The sequence below is a fragment of the Passer montanus genome, unplaced genomic scaffold (assembly GCF_014805655.1).
Source record: "Passer montanus isolate IOZ18808 unplaced genomic scaffold, ASM1480565v1 scaffold8, whole genome shotgun sequence".
Taxonomy (NCBI): Eukaryota; Metazoa; Chordata; class Aves; order Passeriformes; family Passeridae; genus Passer; species Passer montanus.
In genome coordinates, this window is record NW_024373256.1 from 6,848,868 (window position 1) to 6,874,543 (window position 25,676).

General features: G+C 41.2%; 1 protein-coding gene across 1 annotated transcript in view; it reads right to left on the minus strand.

Moving 5' to 3' along the window:
- The window catches only part of LMTK2 (lemur tyrosine kinase 2), a gene marked incomplete at its 5' end in the record, with an annotated part of 41,754 nt that extends 33,116 nt beyond the window's left edge, over positions 1–8,638 (minus strand). Inside the window, one exon of the mRNA XM_039731860.1 lies at positions 8,530–8,638. Coding sequence (XP_039587794.1) covers positions 8,530–8,638 — 109 coding nt within the window. The remainder of the gene's footprint in view (positions 1–8,529) is intronic.
- Between the last annotated feature and the right edge of the window lie 17,038 nt (positions 8,639–25,676).

Here is a 25,676-nt window from a genome sequence, read left to right on the forward strand (position 1 = left end):
CATTTAAAAGTGTAATATCACCCTAATTTATAGTGGTTTTGACAAATGTGATTTTAAAAGCTATCCCAACTTTCCTAAATAATGCTGTCATTCTCTTCTATGCCAGCAATTAAGTGGGAAAGTGCTATCGACTCCTACCCAGTTCTCCACAAGTCAGATTCAGATCATTATCTTTCCCTCATAAAGAGTTTCTCCTGCATTTATTTACTCCCTGAAGTCTTCAGAGGTTTGCTACTAATAAGCACAAAACCATACAGACAGAACCAGGCCTATAAATTCAGATGGCCTGCAGGTAGCAGGCAGAATACAGAGCCAAACCTCTATTCAAAATTATTTTAGACACATCTATTGTGTAATGCCTGATTTGTATGACAAGATAAAGCACAACAGACACTGCAACTCCTCCATTTCACAACAAAAAAACCCCAACCAAACTCAAGCACATTCCATTCTTTACCACGTTCCTGTAATCTCAATTTCTTCCTGCTATGCTCCATTTAACAACTGAGCCAAAAAAAAGCATCATTTTCAAGATTAAGTTCCAGAAGAAATGGGTGCAGCACCATTATTTAGTTGTGCAATGCTGTATCACTACATCAGAAGGGCATTCAAATCACCAGCCTTCAACTGAGGTACGACACATGCAAACAGAAGTCTTGAAGGAGTGTTATTTGCATTTCAGACATTCTTTTGAAAACAAAAGGAAGAGAATTTTAGTGTGAGAGAGACACTCCAAGTTCCAATCAGCCTTTGCTTTGAATGGCCATTACCAGTACAGTACCAGTACTACAGGAAGAAATATTCCCAAGATCTCAGAGACTTCCACTGACTTGCTGTCCTCAACACAATGGCAGCACCTTAGTGAAACCTAAAATGGTTCCAAATGCCCAAAATATTTCAAGCAGAGACTGGAAATGTTCCTTCATTGAGCAAATCCCTAAGAACAGACACATAACGCTGCTAAAAGAACTTTAACATTTCTCACTCTACAACTGAAATTTTCAGCATTCAGATTCTTAAGACAGTCAACTAAAGCACAAATGTTTACTATCTTAAAACAATACCTAGAACAAAGTGTTGAAAATATTATTAACTGAAGAGTTGTTTTAAAAGTCTGTCTTCTCATGACATTATTGCTACCCTTACACTGGATAATGCAAATGTATAATATTTTTACTAACAAAAGTAACCTTCACTATTATGTACCCTTTTGCAAAAGCACTTTATCACCTGATTTTATTTTTCCTTCTATGGAAAATCATACTTTCTAGATACATTCTCAAGAAAAAAGGGACTTTTTTCTTGAGAACATATCTAGAAAGTCTCAAGACTCTTAGGGACTTCAAGCTACAGCTATCCAAGTTACTGGTGCACAGTTGTACTTCCTCCTTCTGAAAACAAGAAGCCGTAACTAACAGCTTGTCAATAAAACGATTTCCTGGCTAAACCTGAATTGTGCCACATGGCCTAAATCAAAGTCTGGCACTTGGAAAGATACAAGTAAAATGACAAGGCTTCAACAGTAGTGTGGGGAAAAAAATAATCAAAAGTCAAATACAAGTCTGTTCCTATATTCCTCTAGACAGAAATTGAGACATTTCATCCCTCTGTTCGACTTGTCCATTACAATCCCTGCCTTACCCTAGAACTCCATTAGGTGCCTCATGGGGCAGGCCAAGGCACATGCAGAGACAATTCTTGTGAAAAGCCAACAGCTTTTCTTCTTTACAACAATTAACCATCAGAAAAAAAGAGTAACAAAGACAGTAACATGGCCATTTCTTACAGAGTGTTCCCCATGAAACAATAAAAACGCCTCTGACACTCCTCCAACCCATCTTGAGTTCTGGATATATTTCTACAGTGTCAAAAGCCAGTTGCACAGTTAAATGTGTGTTTTGTGGACACATGACCCTGAAATATCACTGTGCTATGCAATAAGTTACAATATTTTCAAGAAGAAATCTTAACTACTTCATATCACAACTGGATGTGCAATTCTACATCAACAATTCTTGGCAAATTATTTCTGTCCTCCCATTTGTCCTTTAAAAGAACAGGAAGCTATCCTGCAGTACAAGCCAATATTTTTTTCAAACTACTTTATCCCACGTTCCTCCTAAATATTTTACAATGTGCTTCAAATGAGTTTCTTCTCCATGTGCTTAAATCCACTCAGTGTGTTAGGGGAGCACATGTTACATATCCTGAGGCAAGGATACCCAGGGCAATGCTGGACTCTCCTGGAGCACAGCACCTCAGAACAGCTCTGCTCTGCTCCTCCTGCTTCTGAGCACTTGTCCTGGCCTGCATATTGCCTGAACAGTTAGTAACCAGCAAAACTCTGAGCTGGGATTAGTTTTACATTACTGACCTTATTCTATTATCCTACAAGTCTTCCCAGTAATGTCAGAGAATTACTCACATAACAGCATACTGCTCAATTTTAATAAGGACTAAATATAGGCTGGTACTTCAAGTGTTTACAGAGTGAGATCTGTTTGAAGTTTCAGTGCTAGAATCTCATGTTTGCACAAAGGCATCTTAAGACAAGGCAAAAAATATCCATGTTAAATAATTATGTGCCTTATGCCTTCATGGCAGTGTTTCTGGAAAATCTGGGTAGCATTATCATCTTGCAAATGTATCACTCACGCTTAATTCCATGTATGTGCATATATGTACACACACTCACAAAATTCTGCTGAGCATACTTTATTCTGTACTGCTAGATGTCAGTTTTGACAATTAATTCCTGCTCAAGTACATTTTTTTTTCATCTGCTATACCATTTCTCCAACAATGAGGCACAGGAGTTGCAGTTTGCTTTTTTTTAACATAGGACAGACCACAATAATTCAAAATAGCATGAGATGATCACACATCACGGCTCCTCCAACCACTAGAAAAGCATCACCTGCAGCATGGAAACCAAAAGAACAGTATCTCTTTCTCCTACTATTTGATAGCAACACAAGCCATTAAGATACAATGCCTTTGAAGAGACTAATGTCAGTTCACAGGAAAGAAATCCATAAATGCAACTTGAATGTGATGGGATTTTCCAGAATCTTGTTTTTTATAGTAGATGCCTTTCCAACTCCAATGCACAGCTGAGTTAAGAAATGCAGGAGAGAAAGGAAGCAGCAGCATTTTGTAAAAAGAGCTTATTAGATCTATTTCTCATCCCTATTCATAGCTAAAGGATCCCTGGGCAGAACAGGCCATCGAGAAAGTGACTGATTTTGGAGACCTGGATCTGGTCTACAGGCTGAAAGCTTAAAAGTCAGCACTAAAAAAAATCTACTGTTACTATTTTCTACACATCTTTCATACCACGCTGCAGTGGTAGTCCCAAAAGAGTCATGTCACTGTTAAGTCACTACAGTGATGTTTTCTTATCAGGAAGGAAACTTTTGTAAGTGCAGCATTGTTGGACAAGGTGTTACTTTGTACAGCATTTCACACCGAAAATCACTCAGAAGAAATTCACTGACAATGTGCTTCCCACCACTACCTTGCCTAAGCTATATATGGCACAACACCTTGCTACAGACAGCACTTAAAGCACACACGCAGGACTAGCCTGACACATTTTGTACATTTCTGCTTATAAAAGTTGACAAAATGTTTCTTGTATCTAGACGTTGCTCAAGACCTTTCATAACAGCAGTACAATGAAAACAAAGAGCTCATACAGAGCAACAAAAGCACTGAAGCTTTTGCAAATTGTATCCAGAACTGTATCAAGCTCCAGACACTATGTGCCCAGACCAAACAGAAAGGCAGACCCAAAAAAACCCAAAGGAAGACTCCAGTACTCCATGTGCTGTCCTTCTGCTGCAGAACTGCAGTGCTGGTACTGAAACAGCACTGGGATTTTTGCAGCTCTGGCACTGCACTGCCTGAGGTCCCTTTATCCCACGCAGATAAACCGTGTGTGAACAGTGACTGAAACCAGGCTGCAGCAGGCAGCCAGAAAATTACTCCCAATCATATTTACCTATCCAGAATGTCAGATCTCACAAATTCTTTTTTTTATTTATTTTTTTATGCAGGGGCACGACCAGCTCCCAGCAATGGGTTCTTTCAAAGCAATGCCCAGCGCCTGATTCTGTGCCAACAGAACACTGATCAGTGCTATCTTAACATGCTGCAATGATACCTGGGGAATTATTAAATGCACCCAAGCATTCAAGACATGAGAAATTGCTTCAGAAAGTGACCTCGTCCAATGAGGACTCCCTTAGTTGTAGCAAAGTCCAGACACTTTACAGCCACAGGCAGAGAAAGCAAACCAAGCCTGTGAACAAAGCTCTGCGTGGAACATCCCTGCAGGCCAAAGTCAGAGCTGGCCTCTTACCTCAAACTCACAGACACAAATGAAAGGTAAAAGACAAATTTCCACTTCAATTTTTTCTAGTTCTACAATTATTAAGTGCCTGGGACAGAACTAGAAAAAGAAATACAGGGACAAGTAAACAAGTTCAGCTTGAAAGGGGAGGAAGGATAGACCATCCCCATGAAAGGCACTGACCACAATTAAAATCCCCACTGTAAGCAAGACTTTTCTTAACTTCCAGTGATCCAAGCTGCTAACTTGCATACACTTAGAAAATGGCTTTTCTTATTATGTGCAAGTCACAGACATTTCACATTGTACCAAACCACAGGCCACAACTGCAATTTGGCCCCAGACTGAGAGAACTCCAAGTAAAACATCAAGCCAAAGCAACCCAAAAGCAACAATTTTCCCAGGAGTATATATGTAATACAGAGCTCATCTTAATGCAAAAACAAAAAAAAAGTGGCTTCATCTCAAAGTTCTAACTTGTCACCTGAGGCCAGCTGACTGAATATTTAGATACTTCAGATTTGTACAGCTGCATGAATGTTTAGATATTCCAGATGAACATCTCTGGATACTCTATACCAAATTCTAATAATCTCCTCCTGGATCCTACATGACCAAGTCCATCAGCAGAGACTCCCTGCCACTGACACCCAGTTGGGCCACTCAGTTCCAAGGCCAGGACTCTCAAAAAGCAATCATGTAGGCACCAAGTCCAGCTCCTCACTTCAAGTGATCAGACTGTGCAATCATCACAAGTGTGAAACCAAACACACCTGCTAAAATGCTGCCACCTATTCAAGTTTTACAGGATAATAAAAGTATTTTTGAGTCCCTCTTCTTTGTATTTGCAAAGACTTCACAGAGCACAGAGATGATGAAAACCCTTTGTCTGACATTACACACACTTGATTCAGATGCTCAGTGGAATTAAGGTCAAGTATGGAAATCCAAGTCAGAACTGAGGCCTGAATGCACATGTAAAGCTTTAGCACAGTAAAGCAGCCATGGCAGTTTGTGATGCACTAAAGGCTGCTAAAGACTGCTGCAGGAGAGCAGTGCCCAAATGTCCTTCCTTCAGCCACACAGCGGGCAGTGGAAGCCAGGCTGATGCACCTGGGGAAAATCACCAATCCTCTGCAGGTGAAAGACAGCTTCAACACTTCAGCCCTGAAACTCCTTTCCAGCACAACTGCCCCAGCTCTTACCTCCAGTATAAAGCTCTTACCTCCTTAAACTCAGAACTATCACAGTACTTTTTTTCCACTCACAGAATAAATTTAATCTAAGTTGGTTAAAGTATTTTTAGGCAGTAGCATCTTCAACAGCTTGTTTTTCATATTTCCTATAATAATTGCTATGAACCTTACCAAGGAAACAGTTCAAGCTTGATTTCCTTTACCTCCTCTCCTTATTGTTGGATGAAAAAACATATAAAATTAGTTTAGAAATAATATAAATGCAAGACAAATATAGAACACCTTGCCAATGCATGCCTTCCTCTGCAAGCACTATGAAGCCACACTTGAGAAGAGCAGCATCACTGCTCTCCACTGGGGCCCTGGAACCTGACAGCTCCCCAGCCACCCAGTCTGGCAAACTTCCACTGCATTCCCACAAACTGGAGCAGTTTTGCTCAAGGAATCTAATCTAGTCTTGCTAGAACCTGCCCATCATCATCATCCAGCATTCCAGCTTCCTCCCAAGAGGAGAATTTCTTATAGGCATACTTCATGAAAGATTCTATAAAATTCCTTACAATAACTACAGGCACTTTCGTCCCCTTTCTGTGGATCCCATCTTTCCTATCACAAGCAACACACATAAAAAATGTTTCTCCAATGTCAAAGAAGCAACCATTCTTGCTAGGTGAAGAACTGTGGGATTCTAAAGTAATTTTGAAACTAGCTAGTAATCAATCTATGAAAAGCCCATTAAATTCCTCTCAAGTTTTCAATCCATATGTATCAGACCAACTGTTACAGTCAACTGCAAGAACTGCCAAGGTCCAGAATGAAGCCCCCCACCACCTGCCAGCCCCAGCAGTGGAAATCAAAGCAACCTGTCATGGGACACAAGAGAGACATTCATAATATGGCTCAATTGTTTTTAAACACGACCCACGACTCTTAACCCTGCAAAATAACGTCACAGGTTTGTCTTCCAACAGGTTTAAAACCTGCCCAGAATGACAGAGAAGGTTCAGGCTGAACCAGTCTCATTGTCATCCACTGGGAAGATGTTCACAGGAAGGAAAAAAAACAAAACCAAAGGCCTTGCAGCTTTCCCCCAGCTCCTGCTGCTCATAGAGGTGATGATGCAGGACACGTTGCAGCCTAAGAACCTGTTGCATCCAAACCCACCAGGCACACATTATTTCAGGCTGGAGGAAGCCCTCCCAGCAAAAGTGATGCCAGTGAAACTGGAAAAGGCACCTAATGAGGCCCTAAAGTTTCAATACTAAATACCTATCAATAAAGTAGTCTGAATACATTGTCTCTTACATGGGCAAAGACAGCAGAAAGCAGCAGCTTCATTTCCTGGAGTTCTCAGGGTTTCCCTGGACAGCATCTGGCCACTTGGCTAAACCTGAGATAACATCCCATGTATACATACCATGGCCTAAATATAACCAAAACCTCCGTATAAAATTACAGGCTCTCATTCATGTTGTATGAGCCCAATATCACAGCATCATAAATATTTCTCTTAGCAGTACTGCAGTTGGCACAGCTGATTCAGTCTTTTAAATTACAGAATTTAAAAAACAAAACCAAACAACACTTTAATACTCTGGCCTGCAATTTATCCAATCAGCTTTTCATTTTGAGAACAGAGCTTTTTACCAGTGTCATGGAAGTTATGCTTTGTTCCCCATCTTTGTAAGGTACATGCATAGTCCTCATAGGAAAGAGAAAACTGTATTAAGAAAAAATTGAAAATTTACATTTGGCATTTCCCTTTAAATAGAAAAATTACCTGCATTTCAAGGAAAGTAAGACCCAGGAAAGACATTATAAAATCCTTCATACAGAACTGATTCTGCTGTCTTACTGTCAGCTCAATGACAAATTAATATTATTTGGATAAACCTCAAGTATTTTATAAATGAAAAAATTATCATGGAGCTTCAAAGGAAATAAAGATTTCACTGACAGTTTTCTCTTTTTCAGAAGTTCACTTTTACACAAACTATGAAAGACCCCAAAGCAGGCTGATGGAGGGAGTGACTTATGAACAATTCATAAATGCTTTGGGAAGGAAAAACTGGTAAAGAGACACAGGTCCAAAAATAAAGGAAGTGTGGGTTCCACTCCCAGTTTTGATCCTTCATGTGGAAGAGCAGCCAAATTACCTAATCTTTGTGCTTCTATCTTTCCCTCCCCTCTGCTCCTGCTCCTCCCTCAACATCTTGTCTATTTTAGCTGTACAACTCCTCAAGGCTAGAGGGGAATCTCAGCACACATTGCAACCAACCCAAACCTAATAAAATTCAGTCTCAATACAATGTTATGTTTGCAAGTCCCAATGAAATGCCAACAATAAAAATGAATCAAAGACACAGTTGGTACCCGTGAGTCCTAATAAACCCCTGATCAGTCAATCCGACGACTGTGAGGACATATTGTTTAGTGTGTGCTTTTAAGACACACAGGAAAATAAGCAGGGAAATCGAAGGAAGCCAGCGTTACCTAACATACGAGAGAAAGAAATGTGAACTACATGACTATTTAGAGAGCCCGGCCCGGGGGGGCCGGGGGGGAATCCGACTAATCTGACCGGAAAACAGGGAAGCGCCGTCTGCCCTGAAGAGCCTCCACCCAGGGACGGGAGTCCCGGTGATTCACAGGCACAACCAGAGAAAAGAAAACCCCGCCGAGCTCAGTACAGGTAAAAGCAGCAGCACCACGGGAAGGGCTGCGGTAAACACACAGCCAGAACAAACCCGGAGCTCAGTGTCAGGGGTCTGAGCGATCCCCAGCGGGACACCGCTCAGAGCCACGGGCAGAGCCGTGACCTACAGCCGGGGAGCCCCGTCCGCCCGCCGTGCCCTTCCCGACGCTCCGGCGGAGCCGTGCCCGCAGCACGGGGGAGGGACGGGGCTCGCAAACCCGCAGTGCCGCCGCTCCCGGGCCCCGCGCGGAGCCGCGCCCCCAGCCCCGCTCCGCCGCGCTCACCTGCACCTGCTGCCGGCAGCGGAGCCGCCTCGCCGCTCCCCGCGAGCGGCCACAGCAGAAGGACCCCCCCGCCGCCCGGCGCTCCCGCCGAGCCCCCCGCGCTGCCGCATGCCGCCCGCTCCCGGACCGAGGCCCGGCGCCGAACGAGGGGCTCGAGGTTCTCAGCGATTCCGGGGAGCCCCCGCGGCAGCCGCCGCCTCCCAGCTCCGCGGCATCGGCCCCGCCGCCGCTGCTCTCACAGAGCCCCACCGGCCGCCGCCGCCGCCATCTTCCGGGCTACCTGACCGCGACGGGGCCGGGCGCGCCGCTGATTGACAGCTCGAACAACCAATCAAACCGCGCCTCGCGCTAAGAAGGTGGCTCCAGTGGTTGGGACGGGGCTAATCCGTGATTGACAGCTGCGTCAGCCAATCGCTCCGCAGAGGGCGAGCTAGGGCGGGGGAAGGCTGCGGCGCGAGAGCAGCGGCGCGCGGTTGCCAATCAAGCCGCGCTCCGAACGGTTGCAGGAGGGCGGGGCGTCGCTCGGATTGACGGCTCCCTCCGCCAACCGGCGAGCGGGGAAGGCGGGGCTTGGCCGAGCCCGCGCGCAGGACTCGAGAGCGCGGCGGGAGCAGCTCCCCCTGGCGGCTGAGCGTCCCCTGAGGGCCGGGCGGGCGTGGAGCCCCCTCAGAGCTGCCCGGGACTGCCCAGCCCTGCGGGAGGGGAGCGCGGCCGGCCCTCGGGAGCAGCCCTCGGGATCAGCCCTGCGGGACAGCCCTCGGGATCAGCCCTCGGGAGCAGCCCTGGGGGCACAGCCCGGCCATCCCTCGGGATCAGCCCTGGGGGCACAGAGCCCGCTTCCCTCGGGATGAGCTCGGCTGTTGCCGCTGCTCTGCGGAGCCGGTGAGCCCCGGGTCGGGCACACCACGCTCCCTCTGCAGCCCCAGCGCTTCCGAGGCTGGAGGTGACCTTGTTGAATTATTGATACCAGCAGGGTTTAGAAATAAAGATTATTCTCGTTTAGGTCTGTGATTATGCTGAACTTTGAGTACATGAAAATGAGGTGTCAGCTCTAAGCAGCATAAATGGAAGAGTTAATCCTAAGCAATCAGGGCTCTCTGCAGTGAGAAACAGGGAAATACCATATGACTAATAAACTAGATTTCCGTTTTCCAAATAATTTAACAAAAAGGCTAATTATGTCAAGATTATATAATGACTTTGGGAGCACAGATTGTCCAAAGAAATGTACAATGAGTGCACCCCTGGGAATACGTGAAAGGAAAGTTTTGTGTTCAAAGTAGTATTGGGAACATGGTGTCCAGGAAGACAAAACATAAACCTAAATCCCCGCTGTCCCTCTGAATTTGCTCTACCATGGGGATAATTTGAATCAAACTATTCTTACCAAGTGTGTGTTTAACCTCAGTCTGCTATCTTCTGTCTGGTTGAAGACACTAATTGTGTTACCAAGTGACCCATATTTTTTCAAACATTCTAATTAGTTTTCCTTCCAAAGAAAATATTTTACCTGAATAATAAAATTGAATACAATTATCTCTTTTGTTGCTTTAGTAAATGATTAGTAATTAATTATCCTATTTATAATGAATTGCTTTCTAAAATAATCCCAGAATATTGCTTGTCTGGTTGTCTGTGGATTTAATGGATAAAAGGCAAAATGTGATCCTTTCCCATTAAAATTAGTGATATGTTATGTGAAATACATAATATGTATGACAACTTTTTCATGTACAAACAGCCACCATCTCCATTTAAATAGCTCTTTGCTGCTGTAGTGCTGAGGCTGGTGATGACAGAGCTGGGTATGTACTGTGAATATCCAGTGGAAACATCAAGCTCAGTCCTTTATCCTTCACCCCACCCCATCTCCCTCCCATGAGCCTGGACATCAGGGCTGGGCCCCTGGGCATGAGTGTGGCTCCTTGCAGCTGAGGTTAGAGCCACATTTTGTAAGGATGGTTATTCAAACAACACCGTGATTCTGTGGGGTAACACAGGCAGATCCTGTTCCTGATCCCTGCAGTGCCTTGGGTCTGAGCTACTCCTGAGCTCTGCCACTGACCTCATGCAGATTCCACACAGAAAAAATGTTGAGATTGGTAGAACCTACAGACATGAAGTTGAAACCTTCCTTTGTAGCCTTCCAGCAGGTCCACAGTGCAAGGGTGTTCTCATTTCACTGCTGAAAACAATTCATTGCATCTCAGCACAGCAGGCTGCTTGATTTCCCAACCCACCCTATCATAATTGGATGCTGGGCCTTTGATGTAATTCTCTGATAAAACATCATGTTGTAATATCATCTGGGGCATTATGGCAGCATATCATTACAAGGACTTGTTAGAGCACTATTCTATAATGACAGGACACTTAAGGTTTGCTGTGAATTAGTCACTGGTAGCAGCTAAATAACCAAACCTTCCAATCCTTTGTTCTACACGTTAGTCACAGTTTGCTCCCTATCTTCAAATACACCACAAACATCAAAAAAAATCCAAGGATGCAAAGCCTCATCTCCTATCTCATCCTCAGGAATGCCAGATTCACTCATTTACAATTTCTGCAATTAAACATCTGTGGTAACTATATGAGACTAATGAGATGAGCAACATAATAGTGAGTAATCCAAAAGGTACTTACAAAGGAAAGATATTTATTTAAACAAAACCCTTCCTGTACACAAAATGGGACGTGTCACCACGTATCACTGCCTCGTGTTTCTTGATTATGCACTGTTATCATGGCCAAATTACTGAAGCTGCTGTTCAGCGTGGGAGGTGTTAAAACCTTTTTTTAGAGACAGATAATTGGATCAACTAAAGGATGTTGATAGTTTTATTTTCAGTTGGTTTTCTTCAATATTTTTGATAACATTATTCATGCAGAAGGAATATTTGTCTAGCGGGCTCAGTGAGCTGCCAGAGGGGTGTTAAAGGTCCTCAGTGTAACTGTGACTAAAGCCCCAAAAGAATCCCAATTCATTTACCACAAAACAGCATCTCCAAGCACCAGGAAGTGAGCTGATCACAGGACCCAGCTCTTATTCCAGATCACTGTTGTAAGCACAAAGATTGGCTTCTCTATTTAGGAATGTTGAGACACACATTCTGCTCTCCCTCCCTACAAAAGAATCACATCTCCTGCCTTCAAACATAACCTTTCTTTCCCTGTCAGTGCTGTCTTTTTGCATTTAACAAAGTGATTTGCTTCTTCACCTGACAGAGACAAAATAAATATCACTGGTTTTAACCTCCACCTTCAGTCATCAGTGACCTAATAGTGTTTTTTATATAACTCGAGGCTTTTTTCTCGATTCCAAAGTCCAGCATCCAGAATTTCACATTTTAAGGAAAATTGGCTTAAGGAAACTTTATTTTAAAGCTACACAGTAAAAGAAATCTTCTTATTTGTGTCAGTTGTTTTCTCTTAGTATTTATCTGTCATTCTAAGATAGATTTAGGTCAGAACTCTCTGATTTCTTCCCACAAATGATTAAACTTGCACATGGAGAAACAAACCTCTGGATTATATTATATTACATATTTCCAATTGCTAGTAGAAAATTCAGTTTGCATTAACTTTAAAATGTGTTAAATAGAGATAAACCAGCTCTTTTTAAATCCATTCCTTGTAAATCATTAAGGAATTACATTCTTCTTAGGAAATATTTTATATTTGGATTTGCATGTGCCACTAACATCCTGCAAAATTTAGTACAGGTTTCATTTCTGTTGACTCAGGAATATCTAACAGATTTTCGTGAGCTTGATTAGGAAGGTTCTGCTTACTTTGACTTCAAACAGGTAGACTTTCAGCAAGTTTTAACATTAAGATATGAAAATGGATTATAATTGTAAATGTATCTTATTAAATTAATTTAAATTTACTTTATTTACATTATTAAATTATATTAATTTCACTTTAGCCCACTGAACCATTGTATGGAATTGACATAGTTAGTTAAAAGAATTATTTTTTGTGAAAGAGAACTTAAGTACTACCTCAAAGAAGTATAAGTGCCAATATGAGTATAAACTCATTCTCAACAGGATTCCATCCTGATTTACAACAGAGTCACAAGTGGGTACATTTCTTCCCCTACATGTTACTCTGATGATGTTGCCATCCAAATTGTCAATTCATGCCAATTTTTAAGCTGTTTTTTATGTCAATGACAATTACCTTATGCTGAAATAAATGGTATGTCTGTGGTGATAAATCTCTATTTTAAAGCTTCCTATACAACCTTCCTCCGAAATGGTAAGAGAGAAATGGTGTGTGTCTATTCCCTCCTCAGGTACAGGAGATTCAATTAATTTCCACTAATACAAAAGGAAATGCAAAGTTCTGATTTTTGTGCAAAGAAGCTGTTGTAAAACTTTCTCAACTACATTAGAAATTCCTTCCACCCTCTCCTATTTATTTTTAGCAAATATTAAGCTGTGTGGACTATTACATTTTGCTCCAGATGCAGCAAAGCAGGACTGAATAGAGTGAGAAACCATTTAACCAAATGAATGTCTAATGCAGTCCTGATCTAAATATACATTGTATGTGTGTCAAGGGGAAAAAAGCAAAGCAGAAAGAACATTTTCACAAACAGACCAAGTAAGAAACAGGAGATCAGACAAGGAGGTTGCAGTTCAGCACCTCCTCATGCAATACTCCATGAAGGCAAAGCTGGGGAGGCTGCTCAGCAGCTCTCAGGAGCTGGTCCTGTGTGACATGGCTCAGAAAAGCAAATGTCACCACGTGAGGCTCCGGGTGCTCTTACACTGGAGGTGTAGGTGACAACAACAGCACTTCTGAGAGGAACACTTCAGCACCACTTCTGCCTAAGTGTAAGGGTTTAGTAAAGCTACCTACAAGGTACAGAACCAGGCAGTGCCTCTGAGAAACAAACCATCCCCAACTGCAGCATGCTCCTGTAATTAGCTGTGTTTAACTAAGTATTTGTTGATGTAAACTCTGCTTACAAAACCCCAAAAAAAGCTTTATCTGCTTCTAGACCTCTTGAACAGCAGGAATCTCTTCATCACAAATCCTTTCAATAAAGGAAGGCAAACTTTTGAGTGCAAGTTAAAATATTATTTGCATGTCTGTCTAAATAGGAATTCTAATACTAAATTTTGATTATTGTTATATGTCACCACTTGAACGTGTCACCTACTGAAAGACAAAAATTGTTTGGAGTCCTACCAAACAGGGAATTCTTGACCAACCTGTCTATTCCATTTCCATACCACTTTATACCTAACTAGAGAAAACAATCAAGAAAAAGTTTCATACAAGCACTAGTTCTCATTAACACTGAGCAAGTTGAAATTCACTGAAGATTAAAGGACATTTTTTTTTACATATGCAGGCACTCAGCTTTCATTTTAAATAGCCTTAATAACCCAATCCTGTGCAAGTGCTCTAAAATTAAACCAGCAATTACCTTAGACCACTTGCATTTCCTTTCAACAGTCTCTCACTGGCTTCCACACTCAGTTTTAGTGAAAGCAAAGGCTTCAGGCTAAGGACCCTCTGTGTATGGGGGGAAGCTCATCCCAAACTGGAAATAATTTGTGATACTGACAAAAGGAATTTTTAAATGAAGCACTTGGATGTGGAGGGCAGATCCAGAGGAGGATAAAAGAACAGAGTGAGGAAGCTGCCCACAGAGAGACAATTGGTCTCAACACCTTCACCTGGAGTGCACCCCTGGAAGAAAAGCACAAGGATCCAGGATTTAGAGGAAGGTGCAGCTCATTGCTGCACTGCAAGGGAAGGATGTACCTTGTACTGAAAAGTTTATGCTTTCTTATGTATTTTTCTCACATTAATGAATGTTGTTTTCCAGAGCACTGACATTTCAACATGAACAATTACACAGAGGATTCACAGAGGTTAATCAAGACAACTTAAGCAGGATCAGGAAGGATCTTGTCAACTGAGGAAGGAGCACAAACCAATATATCCAGCACATGTAAACTGGAAAACAATTTTTTTTATATTTTCATTATTTTTAATAGTTATTGGTTCAAAACATCACATTCAGAACGAGAACCAGTTACAGAAGGCAACAACTGGTTATAAATTTCTGTGCTATTTGGTAATCAGAAGAGAAAGAAGTATAAAATACTTCAGTGCAAATTTATTAGAGAAAGCAATAAAAACTAATGAGCAAAGCTTATGCCACAGACAAGGAACAACTCACTAAAAACAAATATCAGATGCATTTAAAAAAACCTTGGCCCTCTTAAGAACAGCACCTTACTTTAAAAGTTTACTTATTAACTGGTTACATACAAAAACAAACCTGAAATATGTAGCTCATTTTCCTTATCCTTGCAGTCTGAGAGTCCAAAGATCATCCAAGAATCAAAGCCCTTCTATCTTCCACAATCCTTTTATCTTTTTAAGAAAGTTAATTCAACAGAAACAGGTTTACAAAATTATCTACATTTTGTAGTCTTGGAGATGAAGTGGCTTTTCAAAGCTTTGACCACAGTGAAAAGGTCTCATCTCATTCATTAAATGTCAATAGTTACAAATTTTCTCTCCAGTCCCAGAAAAATTGGTCCAGATTAAAAAAAAAAAAACCAACAAACATTTATCTTCACAGGGAGCTGCTGTTTTCTTTTGATACTTCTCTCCAGTCCCAGAAAAATTGGTCCAGATTAAAAAAAAACCAAACCAACAAACATTTAGCTTCACAGGGAGCTGGTGTTTTCTTTTGATATCAATGCAATATAAAAACCAACAAATATACCTTAGTGGGATGTTTATGGTATATCAGACAACACAGAATCTAAATGAATTCTGAAGAGTAGAAAGAGGTTTGATGACAATTTGCTGACTATATATGAATCTCTTGAATCAACCTCTATATACACTGAGTAATCAGGAATCAATGGAGCTGAAAAAGGCATTTTATTCTTCATATTTTCAAATGTAAATTATTTGAACATGAAGGAAATTCAATCCAAAGGTGTAAAGCTAATCAAAACCCACAGGCTGTAGTATGTTCAGCAGGAGGATCTCTTTCATATCTGCACACAATACAAAAGGGATGTGGAGTTTCAGTGCTGTGAGCTCCAAAGGGTACAGTGACTACCACTGCAAACTGAGAAAAAACATCATAAGATATTAAACGATATATGAAAACAGTTATTGGTACCTTTAGCTTAAAGTTTATTAAACTAAAAGGTTAATTCCTCTGCAAGTGTGTGCTACCGTGGCTAAGTAATTTTGACCATCCAAATATTTTAGAACATAGCAGGTAACATACCTGCTCCAAGACATTAGAAAATGCTCATGTCAGAACTGCTTGGAACTTCCTTTAATGCCAAAGCAGACTAGGAATTTTAAAAATAACAAAGCCCCCACAACTTTGTGTCATAATGTACCATATAAACATGATGAATTATTTCCTCTTGGGTTATGGGCATGTGCCATCAGCACACTGCTGGAAAACTGCCTAACAAGCTGACAGCTTCTGAATTCCCCTTGTGTGAGCACAGCCCAGGTTATCTATTTATAAAGTCCTACCACAGGTGTTGTCTACAGTGGCATATTACAATAAGCAGCAGTTAAAGAGCTTTTCTCATTTTATGTGACCCAGGTGCTCAGTTGTGTCCTATCATTCTTTCTAGTCAGTGCTCTCAATTAGAAATTTGGAGAGCCTGGCATCTGGCACAGGAAGACACAGAAATGAACACTACCATTTCCCAGGGGTCATGGATTAAACATGGCTTGCACCTGCTCTGCTACTGCTGAGCTGGTAAAAGCAAGATTATCACTTTTACCCTTTCATTGGTTAAATTTTACAGCTTAACTACCCACCAAAGTATAGGCCACTTTTAAATTTGACTCAAATATAATCTTCATTCCACACAAACCACTAGATAGATTTATTTTTCTTAAAGATATGTCTCAAAAGGCTGATTCTCTGAACGTAGGTACAGAAAATATTATTTTTATACAGCAAATTAATTCACATTACATTCCTACACATTAAATACTCCTGCAGTACAAGAAAATATTGCAGTGCTCTCTGTGCATAAGCAGTAACATCAGTGTTGTGATATCTGATTTTTCCTCTGCCTAGATTTGCTTATAGTTGGAGATCAGGACAGTTACAAGAGCTTTCCTCCTCACTGGCTGGTCCCACCACTGGCAAAGGGCTTGGACACACATCCCTGCTGCATTGTGCTTTTCTCCAGCTGGCAAACACGAGCCTGGCAGCCATCTGTTAACATTCTCCATGCTGATCTAGATTCCCTGTCTGGGCAGACCCCCTGCAGAGGAAATATCCACTCTGGGGATCCCTGGTTTCATGTACTGGAGCCTTATCCTGCAGAGGAGGTGCTAATGGGAGAGAAAGTGGAGAAGTGTGCTGCTGTGGCTGGGATAGAGTTAATTTTCATCACAGTAGCTGGTATGGGGCTGTGTTTTGTATTTGTGCTGCAAACAGTGTGGATAACACGAGGTGGTTTTGTTACTGCGGAGCAGAGCTCCCAGTCAGTGCCTTTGCTGCTCCTCACCCCACACACCTGCCAGGAGAATGGGGTGCACGAGGAGGGGACACGGCCAGGACAGCTGAGCCCCACTGACCCAAGGGATACCCAGACCCAGGCTTCATGTTCCATGTTTAAAGCTGATGGAAGAATAGAGAAGGGGGGACTTTCAGAGTGGCGTCATTTGCTTTCCCAAGTCACTGTTACATGTGATGGAGCTCTGCTTTCCTGGGGTGGCTGAACCTGACTGCCCATGGGAACTGGTGAATTAATTCCTTGTTTTGCTTTGCATGTGTGTGTGACTTTTCTTTATCCATTAAACTCCCTTTATCTCAACTCATGAGTTTCCTCAATTTTACCCTTTCAATTCTTTCCTCATCCCATCAGGCAGGTGTGAGTGAGTGGCTGCATGGGGCTGAGTTTCCATCTGGGGTCAAACCACAAGAAGAAAGAAGGTCTCTAGAGCATCAAGCTGGTCACTGCAAGGCAGGAGATCCTGTATGTGCCCCACCTTCACCTGCCAATGACTCCCAGAGAGATCTGAACAGCACCAGTTCCAGCCTGAACCCAGGCTCACCTCTCTATGCTCTGGCGGCTCAGTTAATGCACACTGCTCTCCTTATAGAGCAAACTCAGTGAGAAACACACAGGAGCTCTGCCACAGATTGGTTTCATGTCCAAAGAGCTCACCAAGGGATATGTTTCCCATATGTGCTCTAACTTCTTTTCTGCTCTGTCTTTCCTGCCCTTGTCTGGAATGCACTTTGTCCACTACTGAGAAATTCAGTGCCTCTCCAGATGGCTCTGGCTATTTTCTTCCCTTAAGCAGAGTTTTGTGCTGCTGTATAGAATTGCATGACATTACAGAATATGAGAGAAAGTGTGTTTAGTGCTGTGCAATGCAAACAATGCTCACTGTTAGAGGCAAAAATCTAAATAAGACATAGATACAAAGGTCATCATTTGGAACACAGCATGTAGATAATAACTTACAGATTTGCTGATTCTATGATGAAGGAATCTTGCATTTAATGATTTCTAGGTATATATAGATCATTCACATAGAGAAAGAATATTCACTGGTCCAGAGGATCAATAAATCAGTTGTTATACACTGAAAATGGCTTGACAGCAAACACTAACCCAGTTATGTTTTATTTTATTGCTACTGCACAACAAGCAATTAGCATAAGCACTTGTGATAATTACAAATTAAAATATGCAATTGGTCATGCATTTTGTGTATGTAATTTTGAGTCTAATTCATCATCTGGCCTGGGAACAGCTATCATATATAGCCACATTTATTTACAGAAAGAGACTCTTACACTGCAACTGATTGTTTTGTGCAGTGATTTCAGCATAAAGGAGACACAGTCAAATGTCAAATGGATTTGAAGTAGAACAGTCATTCCTGTGTTCTCTGTCTACTGCATTATTATTGATATGCTTTTGCTTTTTGCTTCATGGAACTATATTTGGCAGAAGAACTCAGGCTCCTGCCTGATCTTAAAAAAAATTAAAATTACTGGGGAAGGATGGAACAGAATTGCACAGATAGATTTGCACATGGTAGACATACAAAATCCCAATGAAACAATGCCTACATTAGTGCCACAAATTCTGTAAGCCTTTAAGCTGCCGGAAGAATCCCTCATTGACTCTGGCCTTTGTTTAAATGCTGCAGACTTCACAGCAGTTCCGGCCATTCACACAGGGAAGGGTCAGCCCCCGAGACTGATAAGATATTGCAGAGATTACTAGAAAGGAAGAAATACACCCACTTAGAAAGAACATGGAAGAAAACTGTGCCTTTCAAATGGAACTACAAGAAGCAGAAATCAGAATCTCTGGCTATGTTTAGAAGCACAATATGATCCTATTTACACAAAGGCCTCAACCCAAATAAGTTGAGGAAACTCTCATTCCCAAAATTAGGAAAAGAAAATGTAACTTGTATTCACTTAAGACTCCTTTCAGACTTGCTCATCTTTCATTATACAGTTTTGTAGATAATTAGCTCCTAACTGAGAAATTAAAGATGAAGCACACTAAGAGTGAAATAAACACAGTATGGGAATGAGATGAGAACCTAAGGAAAATTTCATATCACGTTTCCTGAAAGTGAGCTTCTGTCAGAAAGATGATCATGACTGCATTAACAAGCCCCCTAGTTATTCCCAGCAACATGACTTTCAACAGCCTTTGATACACATAATGACAGCTTTGCAGTATTAAAGCTTAATTTGGGGTGAATAGAATTCCTCCTTGATTTTTCTCTCCACAGACTCTGATGCAATTAATTCCCCTGACACTGCTGCTTATAAAACCAGGTAGGTCAAATTAAAGCAGTTAATAACAAATATATGTGGACCACAAGGTTTTTTCCCACTGCCTGCAGTATCCTGTGCATAATTTTACATAGAATCAATTGACTCTTGTTAAAAAATACTACATGGTTCATGTAATAAGAGGTTGAAATTCTTGATTCTACATAAATATACATTAACAGCTTCAAGAGGAAAATTGCTGCAAGTCAGAACTTTATGTGTCTTTCAGAAATGTGAACTGGATCTAGGTCAAAACTGAAGCTTTAAATAAATACCATAAATAAATTGAAGTCTAGACTGTCTAGTTCTGTAAACAGGAAAGATTATTCTGTATTTTCTGTGACATGTAGCTCACATTACAATACAGTTTGGAACAAAGAAATGTATGATCACTCATAAAGCATTTTCCCCAAATGCTAATGAACCATGGTGAACTAAAAAACAGGAGAAGCTTCTGGGACCTTCCTTTCTGCTTAACCCTCAAGAAATCATCCCCTGGAAACTCACATTGTGCATCTTCAGGTTACAGAATGAGATGTGAGATATTGAATAAGGCTTCTCTATCCCACAAGCCAAATAAGTCTTTGCACTTTGATTCTGCAGTCAGGACTTGAACCCAGTGCTGACTCATGTGCATCTTGCAGGGTCACAGCCCTGATTTGGTAATACTGCCTGGCAGTCAGAACAAGAATTTTCACTGCAACGTTCATTTTATCAAAAAAATAATGTGAATATAATGCTGGATTGATGTTGCAGACTACAACAAGATGAAATAGTAATTGCCTTGACTGTAGAAGCACCAAAACAACATGCTTTTCTAAACCAATCAGTCACCCTGAATTGGACCTGGGACATATATTGGCACTTAGGTACTATTAAAATACTGCTGGTATTAATTACAGTGTCATGAATACTGTCGTATCCTTGTCATCTCTATTAAGCTGTCACACATACTGCTGCATGTGCAAAACTCCCCCTGAGCTGGAGCTGAAAGATGATGCACACATTTGCCCAATTTTCTTCATCAGTTTTTCATCCTGGTAGTATCTGCAGTGACACTCTGCCTAAGAGCTGAAATCATGCACAGAATCCTATCTACCCAACAGGGCTTCCAGCCAGTAGCATTGTACAGACTGCACAGAATTCCTGCATGGAATTACTGCTCTGAATCACACAAGCTGGACTGTTTGACCAGCTTTAGGTAATACTCCTGTTCACTCTCCATCCTAAAACTGCAGACACAAGATCAAGTGTTTATTCCAGCAGCAACTTCCCCCAGGTGAAACAACTCCTGTCTCAGCCACCTTTCCACACAGGCAAGCAAAAAGAACTCTTAGAGATGCAGGTGCCTTGCCAAGACCACAAGAAATTTCAGATCATTTCCTGACATTCTGCTGATGGGAAGAAGGCCTGTACACTTTGTTACCAGTAGGCCAAAAATTCTTTGCCAACCATTCTATCTTAGAAACTACAGCACTGGTGGTATGACTTTAAACCATATCGTCCTTTTGCAGTAATCAAACTCCTCTAAAGATGTGCCTCTGAACAAATATCCCTTTAAAAATATTCTGAACATCAAACAGCCCACAGAAATACCAATGGGACATTTCAATACTGAAATTGCTGTTCCTATCCTCTCTATTGAGAAATTACCTCCTAATACCCTCTCAGAACTATTAATTAACACCTACTAAATTGTTTTGCAGACACAATACACCAGGTAAATGCCAATCCTTTCTGTAACATGCCACAATGGAAATGCATGAGAACAGCAATAAAGAAACACAGTCAAAAAATGTTACCAGACAACAGGAGAGCTATTATATCTGAATTGATAATATTGCAGTTAAAGAACTGTTCTTGCTACATGGAGAAAGGCAGAAGTTCTGACCAGAGCTGCTAAACTGTGAACATTGTGGAACTGCTGGCATTTTGAAGAGAACTGGGCTACTTTTTTTCTGATGGAATGGTTTGAAGATTAATCAGATACAAACTTATTACTCTTTCTCCAATTCACCAAACCTTTTACTGCTGTACTCCTGTCTAATTTAATTTTACATCTCTGAAAAATTAAGCATGATGCATTGCAGCCACTGGGTAATGGTGAAAGGGAGAGCATTCCTTGAGCTGCACAGCCCAAGTCTCACCCTCCTGCAGGAGACAAGGATTGCTCTTCAGACTTGCTGCTGTGCTTTTCCTTCAGGCTCCAGCCACAACGCATGCTGCCCTTAGCTATTATCTAATCTAGAAATGCACAATATTTACTTTCTGAAAACAGTTGCTCCTGAGCCTATAATGGCAATTCTTCATTGTGCAAACATTTGGAAAATGCTTTGCATCACCCAGCTCTGTCTGGAGGCGCTCCCAGCCACAGCAACTGGGTGTGTGCAGACACAAGTGACTGGGCCAAAAGAACTCCAGCAATGTTGTTTCTCAACAAGTCTTTTATTTTTTGTTTGATGTTGCAGTCAGTGCCAAGAAGCAAATCTCTGATGGATTCAGGGGATCAGGTATGTAGTAGCATATTTCTTCCCCGGCTCTGCTGAAATTTGTAACCTCGGTGAACAGCTTTGTGATGTGGCTAAAATAATTTCTCTGAAGAACAAGTAAGACATGCAGATTTTCTCAAGCAGATGTCTCCATAGGAAGTGCTCTGACTATTCTCATTGGCTGTGAATGCCAGAAAAATAGTGGAAATATGACATCCACAGGGGAGCAAATCAATAAGCACAAAAATCAGTGTGTCTGTACTCTTTCTTCATATTAATACTGCTCTATGACAATCCTGAGAGGGTAGCCAGGGCTTGAAGACCTGTGGAGTCCAGGTGTTCACACAGGCAGCTAAGCTATAGAATGTCTATTTTCAGGTCATCTTTGATTGTGAAAAGTGTTTGGTTATCATCTGGGCACAGCAGGGCACAGCATCCCCTGGGCCTCACTCAGGACATGCCCTGTCTCCCGTGAAAGTTGTCTTGCCCAGAGAGAATGGCAATGTCAAAGGCAAGGTGAGACATCAGAAGTTCATCAGGAACCCTGCTGGAGCATGGAGAGGTCTTCTGCATTTCTGCTGAGAACAGAATATTCCCACCAATGCAGTATGTAGGGAGTTTGTTAGGGAAGACAGAAACGAGAGGAGAGGGAGGGTGTCACTGAATCTTGAGGATATGATGGAGTATAAAGAAATCTGTGACCACACTGACCAAACAAATTCTGTTTGGGTGGAAATAACTCAGACTAGGGATGACAAAAACTGCCCCAGCAGGATAGTGTTGAGGATCTTTTACAGCCTCCTTCCTCTATTCAAACTTGAATATAAATTATAAGAGAGGTAAAATTACAGGAAAGTAATAATTGCAATTCCTTGTTTAAGGAAGACTTTCACTTCCCAGACTAAAGCAGAAAATTAATGCCACCAGTGATAGCAGAGCTCCATCAAAGACACAGGGATGGTATAAGGTGGTTTTCTTAAATAATAAATTAGCTAACAAGAGATGGTGTTTCTTGAGAACAAGCAATGATCCTTTGCTTTGACATTAGGCTAATAACAGATGGGATTGACATACAAAGGAAGCAGAAGTATAACAGAAATTACAAGTCTTAGGAGAAACAGAGTATATTTCTTCATGCAAAAAACGATGGAGGAATACATACAATCTCCTCCCTAGCATACTGAAATAACTGGTATATGAATTTACAAGTAAAAGCAACCAGAGTTTAATGAATTTCAATGAAAGCTTGCCTAGGACTTCAGCATAGCAAATACAATGTTTATATTCTGAAGTGTATTTTTAGAAAGTATACATATTCTAAAATGTATTTTAAAAATTCAGTACAGTGCCAAGTCTTAGAACAAATTAATTGTAGGAAGGCAAACAGAATGCGAGAAAACGTACATGGTTTACCAGAGCAGGGGATATCAGACTGAGTTGGTGTATCTTGAGTAAGATAATTGTCTCTCTGGGATGAAATAATGCAGTGAACTCAGTCTATTGAAGTTCAAACAGATCTTTTGATACAGTGCTCTGTAGGAATTCATTACTGAAAGTGGAATTGATAGGGATTAATATAAAAACAATGTAAAAAAAGAGCAACAGGTTATAATAAAAAAAAAATTTACAAGAATGGAGCAAATCACCCAACAGTGTTCCTCAGAGATCACTCTTTGAAACAATACCATATAATCCACATTTCCATGAACTAGGAACATCATCAGGCCCAGCCTCAAAAACTGTGCATGTCATAAAAAGCTGGAGGGTATTGCCAGTCCTGAGGAGGACCTGATCACCACACTGGAATAAGATGACCTTCTTGACTGCAGTGATAGAAATTTAATAATGTGAACTGCAAAGTCATGTTCTTGGGATTCATCAGCTGGAAGCAACAGAGAAGGAAAAAGATCCGAGTGTTCTGATAGACTGACAGTGTGCCAAATCTGCCAGCACAACACAGCTGTGGAAACAGATAATGTAGTGTTCAGATGGGTTAGGTGAGATTTTTAGCAGAGAAGGAAATATTGGCACTTTTAGACAAGGCACTGGTAAGATTTTGTGTGAAATATTTATACAGTTCCTGTCAACACTGTTGAAAAAGATTAGCTTAAACTGGAATCAGTGCAGACTGGCTATTAAAGCAATTACAGAATTAGCAGTCTTAGGAAGAGATAAAAAGAACATGACTTTTTCAGTGTGACAGTGGAGGAACAATATGCAAGTCTTTTATAAATAGATCTTATGATAAATAGAGTGGGAAAAGAACTAAGTTAAAGGTTAACATGACTGTGAGATAATTTTTTTTATAATCCGATCAACAAAATGTTTAGACTGAAAACTATAGAAAACACTTCTAGCTATTGAAGGAGATCACACTCTTGCATGGTCTTTCAAAGGGAGCATAAGGGCAAAGAACCTAAACAATCTTAATATGGAACTTGATATTCCCACAGAAGAGTTGCATGACTAAGAAAATGAGTCTGTGGGCAGTCGATGTTTGGGACATACCAACAGAGGCTTGAAACAAGACTTGATCTCTCTTGTTCTGTATTTCTTGTGTGTGGATCCCATGCTTCACAGAGTTTTCTGATTCCCAAAGAGTTCCACCAGCAGAGGACCAGCAGGTTCCTCCCAGCACATCTTCATTGCTGCACAACTTCGTTTCTGAGATGTTTTCACATTTCTCTGAAATGCTGGGCCTTGGCCAGTTATTCAACTTCACCTCCAAAAAATTACATCTGCCTGGGAAGTGCAGAGTACATTGGATGAGACACAACCAAATGATGTATTTCTGCTTCCAGGCAGCTGGGATTGCACCTGGCTGCACTGATGTGCAGAAGGATTTGTAGGTGTGTAGATGGACCAGCTCCTCCTCTCCAGGTCCCTTCTGCAGCACTGGAGCACATACTAGTGCAGTGTGGCTCTCCCTTTTCAAACATAATGCACTCTGTTCCATTGCCCAAGCTAATCACTGGATGACATTTTATTCTGTACAATCTTATGGCTGAATTTTCATTTCTCAGGTGCCTGTTTTTTCCATTCTCACTTATATTGGTATAAATCTGGAGTTACTGTCCTGTAGACTGGCCCCTGCTAATTGAAATTAAACATGGGTTACAGAGGACTGGAGAAACTTGAGTTGCTTATTATGTTCTTAAATACCCTTTACCTCCTAAGACATTTATTCAGCATCAGCTGCTCAGTGCCCATTCCCTGAGTTATTGATTCTGCTCTTTTATCACAGTATGGAATGTGATAAAGCTGTGACGCTGCGGAAGTTCAAGGACACTTTTTCTGCACCTGCCAAGGGTGATTCTCTGAAATACTGCAGGGTGTATGTCTGTATTACTCCTTTCTCTACAGTTATCATCTTCCCCACCCTGTGTTATGAGGAAAGAAAGCCAGAGTAGTTACATAACATGTTCTCAACAGGAAGCCAAATAATTGCTAATGTTGTGTTTGTTTTATTTGTTTCCATGTCAAACTGAAAAAAAAGCTCATATCCCACTGTGAACTACCTGGCCAAATGTAATTCTTTCTTTTATGTCTAAGAAATACCTACAATATCTGAAACATTTGTGGAAACAGTATTAGTAACAGCAGCAACAACACATGTGCCATGGTTTGATCTCACTCTGTTATGTTGCTTTTCAGCCCTTTCCCAATGATATCATAATGTGACTCTGGGGCTCTCACACAGCTTGCTTGGGTTTTCCACCACATGAAATCTGTGCCTTGCTTTTCTCTGTGAAGAGAAATGCAGCTACAGAAATATTTTCTTATTTTTCTGGAGTTTTGAACATGAAATTTTTATGAATAAT